Below are 10320 nucleotides of genomic sequence, written 5' to 3'. Positions count from 1 at the left end.
CTCATGTACCATTTCATTACATAGCAAGGTGTTACTGTAGTTACATAGACATAAGGGTTATATGGTTATATAGGTATAAAGTGTTTCAGAATATTTTAGTACGGTTGTTTCAGATACAAGAAAACAATTCATAGCACAGCGACATACTTCAACCTCTGGACTGTGCCATGTTCCCTGCATTATAAAGACTATACCAAAGTCCAATTAGCCATGAAAACCAGTACAGAAAGTGGTTAATTTCTTTACTAGCAAACGAGGAGAGACAAACTTATCACACAAGTCAGAGTTATACTTAACCTAAATCTTTATTCACTTATTAATAAGGGAGCAGGTCAATACAACACACACATATAAAGTGAATCGATTGAGTGCTCTACGATAATGATGGCTGGTCGACGAATCCCCCTCAGATGTTTCTTTAAGAGCCCCGAGACCTAAGTACAAAGGTCTGTTATAGCCAAGATTCACCTCTTTCAGTCAACACGATGAGCAGGAGATGTATGGAATGGGTCACAAGGTTAAGATTTGTATGAAAGATAATTATAATTCACAGCAGACAGTATCTGCTGTAAAAACAGTTCTCTTTGTGGAGAGACCAAGGTCTAGCCCTGGGGTCATCTCTCCTTGGTACCCTATAGAAAATAAACATTTCCGCATTCCAGAGTATGAGTTATCACCCAAAGACATCGTAAATCTCAGAGGCCCATCCTCAGTAGAACACACACAGATGAGCACTCAAACAACCCCTTATTCTGTTGCATAAAACAACCATTTGATGCAATAAAAGTACTACAACAATCTTGCAATTTTGCTCTCACAACAAATACATTTGACATAAATACATACACAATGTGGTTTACAGAACAGTGCACCGCAAGGCCTGCTCAGTTCAGAATCATAGTTTCACTTGCACTTATGAAAAGGGTTATACGAGTTGATCTGGTTGCTTTGCGTCGTGCCTTATAGCTGATTCAACTCCATGAATTACAATGAAGTTGAGCGGCGACTAGTGTAGGCAGACTAGAGCTCCGTTTTTATTTAAAAAAATACTGATTTCAGCACCCAAAGAATAGCCTGCAATTACACACAATACTGTTCTGTGTAATTAATGGCTATTCTTTGGGTGCTGAAATCAGTTTTTGATAATTTCATGTGACCGAGATCCAGTCCGCCGACACTAGTCGCCGCTCAACTCCATCGTTGAGTTTAGTTAACTACATCCCTTATTTAAAACATTTTATATTCACACACAAAATTGTCACTCAAACTTGATTTAAAATTATTTATAAAACTTTTATTTCTGGCTCCTTCCCCAACTTCAATGTAGGGCCCAGAATTTTTCCTGGTCTTGTTACATGGGAAAAACTCAGGGCACTATACTATATTTATAAGCAAACAAGGTAAAAACACAGGACAGATTAAAATCTATTTCACAAAGCAGGGTCAATGTTCATCAACTGAACTTCAAGGTATATCTTGTGGAGTATTCTAAATTTTGTGCTGGAGTTTTTCATTTTATACTGTATACAGTTTATTCCATGCACCTGGTTTCCCAGAAACAGATGAAGCAAAGACTTAAAAATAATGTTTCTCCATTGAAAGTATTTAATCTCTTTTTTCAAAAGGTATGGTATAACGGCAATGATTTTCAAGAACCCATAGTGAAATTTACCTTAACTATTTACTGGTTATTTCTTTGTTAATCAAAGTTAGCTTTCTGACTTCTTGGTTCTGCTTTGTGTAATACAACCCATATATTCAAGACTAAAACCCACACAGTTAAGAAATACAGGTGAACTACAAGTAAAAAGGACAATTTGTACAGTACTTTCCCATATATGTCTCGACTTGAACAAGAAAAAACAAATGCTGAGAAAATAGACTTAAGCAAAGCAACAAAACAAATGGTGTTGTGAGTGGAAAAGCTCATATCCACTCTGCCCATTTTACATTTGTTAGTAAACTTTAATTCACATACAAATTTGCATGCCACATATTGGTAGTAAAATAGCATTTATGGTGGTAAAATAGCACAAGAAAATAGCTAGCTTTGAATATATGCAGTAAATTTAGACCGGTAGGCACTGTTTCTTCTCTGCCTAAGGTGTGGTCACCTCGAAATCTCTGGGATGAACCATACATCAAAGTATCTTTTCCTGAGACTAGCCGCATCGTAGTGAATTATGATCGATGGGAAGGGTAATAATGGGGAGGGTAATAAGGGGCTAAACCTGGGCTACGTTCAGTAGGCAAACGTGGAACGTCACAGACAGAAATGTCAACAGAGTTCATGTGATTCCTTATTATAAACTGGGTGGTTTGAGCCCTGAATGCTGATAGCAGACAGCCGTGGTATATTAGACCGTATACCACAAGTAATTACATTGGTAACCAGTTTATAAAAGCAATAAGGCACCTCGGGGGTTTGTGGTATATGGCCAATATACCAAGGCTAAGGGCTGTATCCAGGCACTCCGCGTTGCGTCGTACATAAGAACAGCGCTTAGCTGTGGTATATTGGCCATATACACCCCCCCCCACCATGCTTCACTGTCGGGATGGTGTTCTCGGGGTGATGAGAGGTGTTGAATGTGCGTCAGACATAGCATTTTTCTTAATGGCCAAAAATCTCAATTTTAATCTCATCTGACCAGAGTACCTTCTTCCATATGTTTGGAGAGTTTCCTAAAAGGCCTTTTGGCGAACACCAAACATGTTTTCTTATTTTTCTGGCCACTCTTCCGTAAAGCCCAGTTCTGTGGAGTGTACGGTTTAAAGCGGTCCTATGGACAGATACTCGAATATCTGCTGTGGAGCTTTGCAGCTCCTTCAGGGTTATCTTTGAAGCCTCTCTGATTAATGCCCTCCTTGCCTGGTCTGTGAGTTTTGGTGGGTGGACCTCTCTTGGCAGGTTTGTTGTAGTGCCATATTATTTCCATTTTTTAATAACGGATTGAAATGGTGCTCCGCGGGATGTTCAAAGTTTATGATATTTTTTTCTAACCGAACCGGATCTGTACTTCTCCACAACTTTGTCCTTGACCTGTTTGGAGAGCTCTTTGGTTTTTATGGTGCCGCTTGCTTGCTGGTGCCCCTTGCTTAGTGGTGTTGCAGACTCTGGAGCCTTTCAGAACAGGTGTATATATACACACACTAAGATCATGTGACACTTAAATAAAGTCCACCTGTGTGCAATCTAACTAATTATGTGACTTCTGAGGGTAATTGGTTGCATCAGACTTTATTTAGGGGCTTCATAGCAAATATATATATGGACGCATCACTTTTCCGTTTTTTTTTTTATAAAGTATTTTTTTTATTTCAATTCACCAATTTGGACTTTTGTGAATGTCCATACCATGAAATTCAAATAAATATCAATTTAAAACACAGGTTGTAATGCAACAAAATAGGAAAAACGCCAAGGGGGATAAATACTTTTGCAAGGCACTGTATTTTGTTAATCTACACTCCACAACGTTGCCCATGCCCTGAACGCGGTGCTGTAAAGGCGAGGAAGAGCATACTAAAGGGATGTGGTTATACAATCTCTTGCCTGGACATTGGTGTTGCCACTTCACAATCGTGGTCAGTGTCTTAAGGCACAGAAAGAGAAGGAGAGAAGCTACGATACTGCGCAAGTACTTCTGAATAGGCAAATAAGGTAGTAGCTGTGTGGTACTTGAGATAAAGGGTGGGTAGCTAAGAGTCAGGAACAGGGCCTGCAAATATAGGTAACATGATTTCATACAGTTAAAAAAATATCAATACATAATCACACAGCCCATTCAAAATTTATATTTTCAGTGAATGGGTAACACTTAACATTAACGTCTTAAACAACAAGGTATGATCCGGGCAAAAGGTACATTATTTTGATTTGTTTTTAATTCATACTAAATTAGTCAAGCAAAAAGAGAGCGGGTCATTGGTAATCGCTGAGTTTATAATGTAGTCTAATGAATTTGAGTAGCAATTCAATAGTTAAGTTACTAGTTACCAGTTAATTTGTTTAGAAAAATAAACTGATACACTAAGTGAAACTAGTTCAGTGTAATAAGAAGCAAGAGGAGTTTGAATTAAGGCTAGTAAATGTGACATTCAAAGGCAGAAGATGCTGTACATGTATTACGCATGTAATGGGAGGCAGAATGTACACAGCACATGGCATTTCAAACCAAGGGCCCCATTTTGAGGATGCAAAGGGTCAAAATACTGTACTATCGTATATCAAATACTCAACGGTGGAATCTACTTCAAACATTTTCATTCATTCTGAATGGCAATTTTGTTATGTTGATTTTGAATTTAACGGTGTGTAGACGCAAGATTCAAATCATTTAATTGTTACATTCCAAACCTTTAGAAACAAATGCAGCACTGAGCATTTAAAGAAATGCGGTGTACTTTGACTAAAGCGCCTCTCTTTGACAATACCAACCTGAAAAGAGTAAAGGTACCTTTCCCTGAAAAAGAGCCTCCCTATCACCCAATACAATTGTATAAGCAGGATCTGTAGTACAATCAAGTGCACTGTCTGGATGAACACTTCAAAACAGGGAAAGGGGGGATACCTAGTCAGTTGTACAACTGAATGACTTCAACTGAAATGTGTCTCCCGCATTTAAAAATCGCACTTAATCGACATCCACGTCTTCGGAGCTCGGGGGAACAGTGCGTTAACTGCCTTGCTCAGGGGCAGAACGACAGATTTTTACCTCGTCAGAGCGGAGATTCGATCTAGCAACCTTTCGGTTACTGGCCCAACGCTCTAACCACTAGGCTTCCTGCCGTTACCCAGAGGATTGGCTGTATGATGCACGGGACTGTTAGAACAACATTACCTATTCTCACTCCTAAACCATCCCTTCCACGTAGCACCTTCCTAGATAACGTGCCGGACAGTAATTACAGATGTGGCTGATGTACCCAGTGTAACTTTAAGAACAAATGCACAACGTTCAATCAACCCATCACAGGCAAGGCCATTGAGATGAAGTGTATCACGTGTTATACAAAATAAAATAAAAGGTATACCTGATCAAGTGCATATGTGGTCTATGCCATGCAGGAAAAAAAGAAACGAGCTCTGAAAACATAGAACACAAGAGAAATATCAGGACTCCTGATCACAGAAACTGTGGCTGCACGTTTCACGGAGGCTTGTCACAACAGCTCTCTGAGATACATGGGTATTGAACATGTTAAGGCTACTGGGGGGGGGGGGTACAGTTAATTTATTACTGAGAAGAGAATTGCATTGGATTCCCCGTGTCCACCATGTCTCCTAAAGCTATGAACAAAGAGTTTGATAGACTATTTTGTTACAAAAATATGTTAATGTTGACTTGTCTTGCCAGCCAGGTCACCACTTGGTCATTTTGTACATATTATATATTCTAAGACTACTACATGTGCCCATCTCATTGAGATCTAAATTATTAGAGGTACACAAGTTCGTTTTTGAAATAGGTCACTGTCATTATATCTATGGCCACCGTATGCCACCGTATTAAAATGTTGCCTAGGTTAACTCAGCCCTATTTGTACGAATATAATACTTTATGACCATATGTAACTCTGATTAACTATGAGAAAAAGTTAATTGAATTGTTTCCACACCCACCATGTGTCATGGTCATGTGAGGTGAAATGTGTACATTTTCAGATGTGAGCACTCCATTCGTTTGACCTGACGAAGATCCGGTTCGGATCGAAACGTTGTCAATAAAGCTGTGAATTGGGAGCATAAAAACAGTGTGCAGGCCTTCCTGCCCTTTAAACATTTTTAGAGTATGGCCATAAGCAGCATAGCTAAACATTTTTGTAAAAATATTGCTGTATATTGTAGTAACACACATTCCTACATTTTTCTCAGTACTTACTTCCAAACAAACCTTTTCTACTGTGCTTTTTCTTCAGGTACAATTAGCTATTTCTTTTAAATAATCAATTGCCACGTCTAGAAGATCAGAGAAGAATCCAAGAACTGTCAAATATTACATTTCACCTTTGAGAATTGACAAAAATAGACAATATAAACCAATGGAACCAAAACCATTGGATGTTTTGTGGGTGCTTGCTCTTGTTGGGGTGCAGGGTCAGGGGTCAAAGGTGAAAGTTCAGGACTGTTGGCCGTCCCACTGGTTGGCCATGGGCCGCCGCAGAAGCTCCTCCACATGTCGGGCCACATCCATGGTGTCTTCCAGGTCAAACTCTCCATCTGCGTCCATCATGGGGTCACTTCTGCTGGGGTGGGAAGGGAGACATACAGACCGCGATCAGTAAGGCATAACGTTGTGTGATATCTGATAGAATATCTGTACCAAAAGCCGGACATGTAGAGAAAAGGAATGATTAGTGATGGGGTTAAGAATCTATATAGTAGGGCAGGGGTATTGAACTCTTACCCTACGAGGTCCGAAGCCTGATGGTTTTCTGTTCTCCCTGATAATTAATTGCACCCACCTGGTGTCCCACATCTAAATCAGTCCCTGATTAGAGAGGAACAATGAAAAAGTGCAATTTCAAGTCCAGAGTTGAATTTGAGGGTAGCATTGTGTCGCAATATAATTGTTTTCCTATTTTATATAGATACTGTGACTCCAAGTATTGATTTACTAGGCAGTATTTCTCATCATTATATCTCGCTCTCTTCTTTTTAAAAAAGGCGAGCCAACAAGTTTAACCCATTACTGTATCTCCAAGACTGATTAAAACGTGGTTTTGTCATGGCTCTCCATTGTCCCACTGCAGCAGACATACAGTGAGAAATGTTTGGAACATCGACTCATAAAAATTGCAGTATTGAATCACAATACATATAGAATCGTGATACATATAGAATCTCTAAAACATATTGTATCAGCACCGAAGCACCTTGATAATATTTTATTGTTAAGTCCCTGGCAATTCCCAGCCCTAGAAATCACGTCAGCTCTTTTAAGGGCATTTCAATCTGCAATGCTTCGTTTGTTGCGACCTTCCGAAAATGACCATATTAGGAAACCCGTGACTAAGCAAGCATTGACTGGGCTTCTGGTACAGTTTGTAGTGTGCTAGCCTTGAAAGCCAAGGGAAGGGATTTTGATTCCCATTGGACTTTTTCCGATTTCAAGAGAGAATATAACGGTTTATATTGGCGTTTCTGTGTGATGCTTCAAAGTAGCCACCCTTTGCCTTGACAGCTTTGCACACTCTTGGAATTCTCTCAACCAGCTTCAGATGACCTGGCCTCCACAATCACCCCACCTCAATCCAATTGCAATGGTTTGGGATGAGCTGGAACGCAAAGTGAAGGAAAAGCAGCCAACAAGTGCTCAGCATATGTGGGAACTCCTTCAACACTGTTGGAAAAGCATTCCAGGTGAAACTGATTGAGAGAATGTCAAGAGTGTGCAAAGCTTTAATCAAGGCAAAGGGTGGCTACTTTGAAGAACCTAAAATATATTTCGATTTGTTTAACACTTTTTGGGTTAATACATGATTCCATATGTGTTATTTCATAGTTGAGGTCTTCACTATTATTCTACAGTGTAAAAAAATTGTACAAATAAAGAAAATCCCTTGGGTGAGTAGGTGTGTCCAAACTTTTGACTGGTTGTGTGTGTGTATGTATGTATGTATGTATGTATGTATGTATGTATGTATGTATGTATATATACATACACACACACACACACACATATATACATACACACACACACATATATACATACATACATACACACACACATACTTGGAGCCAAATATAGATATAAAATCATCCAAAATGTGAAATACTACATTTACAATAATCAGCTCAAAGTCAATTTCAGGTCCTGTGAGCAGAAACTTCAACATTGTGAGAAACTTCCAGCGTGTCTTTACCGTAAACACCGAGATTAGTTTTATATAGTGGCCAAATAGGCTACTGTGGCTATTTGAGCATAATGTAGGCCTATCAGAGTGGTCTACTAGTAAAACCAAATGGAGCAAATGCATTCCATAACATTTGCACATGGAAATAGCCATTTACAGTGCAATCGGAAAGTATTCAAAAACATTGACTTCTTCCACATTACAGCCTTATTCTGAAATTGATTCAATTGTTTTTAACCTTCATCAATCTACATACAATACCCCATAATGACAAAGCAAAAACTGAAATATCACATTTACATAAGTATTCAAGCCCACTACTCAGTACTTTGTTGAAGCACCTTTGGCAGCGATTACAGCCTCGAGTCTTCTTGGGTATGACGCTACAAGCTTGGCACACCTGTATTTGGGGAGTTTCTCCCATTCTTCTCTGCAGATCCTCTCAAGCTCTGTCAGGTTGAATGGGGAGCGTCGCTGCACATCTATTTTCAAGTCTCTCCAGAGATGTTTGATCGGGTTCAAGTCCGGGCTCTGGCTGGGCCACTCAAGGACATTCAGAGACTTGTCCCGAAGCCACTCCTGCGTCGTCTTGGTTGTGTGCTTAGGGTCGTTGTCCTGTTGAAAGGTGAACCGTCGCCCCAGTCTGAGGTCCTGAGCGCTCTGGAGCAGGTTTTCGTCAAGGATCTCTGTACTTTGCACCGTTCATATTTGCCTCAATCCTAACTAGTCTCCCAGTCCCTGCCGCTGAAAAACATCCCCACAGCATGATGCTGCCGCCAACATGCTTCACCGTAGGAATGGTGCCTGGTTTCCTCCAGACGTGACGCTTGGCATTCAAGCCAAAGACTTCAATCTTGGTTTCATCAAACCAGATAATCTTGTTTCTCATGGTCTGAGAGTCCTTTAGGTGCCTTTTGGCAAACTCCAAGCGGGCTGTCATGTGCCTTTACTGAGGGGTGGCTTCTGTCTGGCCACTCTACCATAAAGGCCTGATAGGTGGAGTGCTGTGGAGATGGTTGTCCTTCTGGAACTTTCTCCCATCTCCACAGAGGAACACTGGAGCTCTATCAGAGTGACCATCGGGTTCTTGGTCACCTCCCTGACCAATGCCCCCCCCCAATTGCTCAGTTTGGCTCGGCGGCCAGCTCCACGAAGTCCCTTGGTGGTTCCAAACTTCTTCCATTTCAGAATGATGGAAGCCAGTGTGTTCTTGGGGACATTCAAATCCACAGCAATTTTTCAGTACCCTTTCCCAGATCTGTACCTTGACACAATATTGTCTCGGAGCTCTACGGACAAGTCCTTTGACCACATGGCTTGGTTTTTGCTCTGACATGCACTGTCAACTGTGGGACCTTATATAGACAGGTGTGTGCGCCTTTCCAAATCATGTCCAAACAATTGAATTTACCACAGGTGGACTCCAATCAAGTTGTAGAAACATCAAGGATGATCAATGGAAACAGGAGCTACATTTTGAGTCTCATAGCAAATGGTCTGAATACTTATGTAAATAATGTTTTTTTAATTTAATTATTAATGTTTTTTTTTTTTTTATGTACTTTTTACCCCCTTTTCTCCCCAATTTTGTGATATCCAATTGGTAGTTACCGTCTTGTCCCATCGCTGCAACTCCCAGGCGGACTCGGGAGAGGTGAAGTTCGAGAGCCATGCGTCCTCCGAAACAAGACCCCGCCAAGTCGCACTCCTTCTTGACACACTGCTCGCTTAACCCAGAAGCCAGCCGCACCAATGTGTGGAAGGAAACACCATACAGCTGGCAACTGAAGCCAGCATGCATGAGCCCGGCTGCCAGAAGTAGTTGCTAGAGCGCGATGGGACAAGGACATCCCGGCCGGCCAAACGCTCCCCTAACCTGGACGACGCTGGGCCAATTATTTCCTGGTCTCGGCCAGCTCCGACACAGCCCGGGATCAAACCAGGATCTGTAGTGACGCGTCTAGCACTGATCAGTGCCTTAGAATGCTGCGCCACTCGGGAAGTCACCGTTTTACATTTTTTATACATTTGCAAACATTTCTAAAAACCTGTTTTTGCTTTGTCATTATGGGGTATTGTGTGTAGATTGATGAGGATTTTTTATTTTTATTTAATCAATTTTAGAATAAGGCTGTAACGTACTAAAATGTACTGTATAAAACATTGCGCTTGCCAACTTGGTTAGCTATGTTACCGGTTTCAATACAGCAACTGTTTTAGATTTTTTTTTTAACCAAGCCAGAGAAATAAATGTTTAAAATCAGTACAGAGTGAACGAACAAAACACTGTGCAATGAAAGCTTCCTGTCACCACCAGACTTTCCATTTAAATAGTGTCAAGATAATGCTTTCATGTCAGGGTTTGTAGTGTAGTGGTTAACGTCACTGCCCTGGGATCTAAAGGTCCTGAGTTCTCCTCTCGGAGGAGGGATTTTGACATTTCTCTTTCGTGTATAGTTT

At 40.7% G+C, this 10320-nt stretch overlaps 1 protein-coding gene across 3 annotated transcripts in view; it reads right to left on the bottom strand.

Moving 5' to 3' along the window:
- Positions 1-1272: 1272 nt before the first annotated feature.
- The window catches only part of LOC106579144 (signal transducer and activator of transcription 5B), a 44269-nt gene continuing 35221 nt past the window's right edge, over positions 1273-10320 (bottom strand). Inside the window, exons 19-20 of one of the 3 annotated variants that reach the window (XR_001322596.2) lie at positions 6411-6494; positions 1273-6246 (exon numbers count right to left, since the gene is read on the bottom strand). Coding sequence is in view for 2 of the 3 variants with exons in the window: in XM_014158743.2 (XP_014014218.1) it covers positions 6123-6249 (127 nt within the window). In the remaining variant the exon portion in view is untranslated. Of the gene's footprint in view, positions 6250-6410; positions 6495-10320 lie in introns of all 3 variants that reach the window. The other 2 variants (XM_014158743.2, XM_014158744.2) reach the window with 2 other exon arrangements.

This window comes from Salmo salar, chromosome ssa19 (assembly GCF_905237065.1).
Source record: "Salmo salar chromosome ssa19, Ssal_v3.1, whole genome shotgun sequence".
Classification (NCBI taxonomy): Eukaryota; Metazoa; Chordata; class Actinopteri; order Salmoniformes; family Salmonidae; genus Salmo; species Salmo salar.
This window is presented reverse-complemented; position numbering and strand designations above follow the sequence as displayed.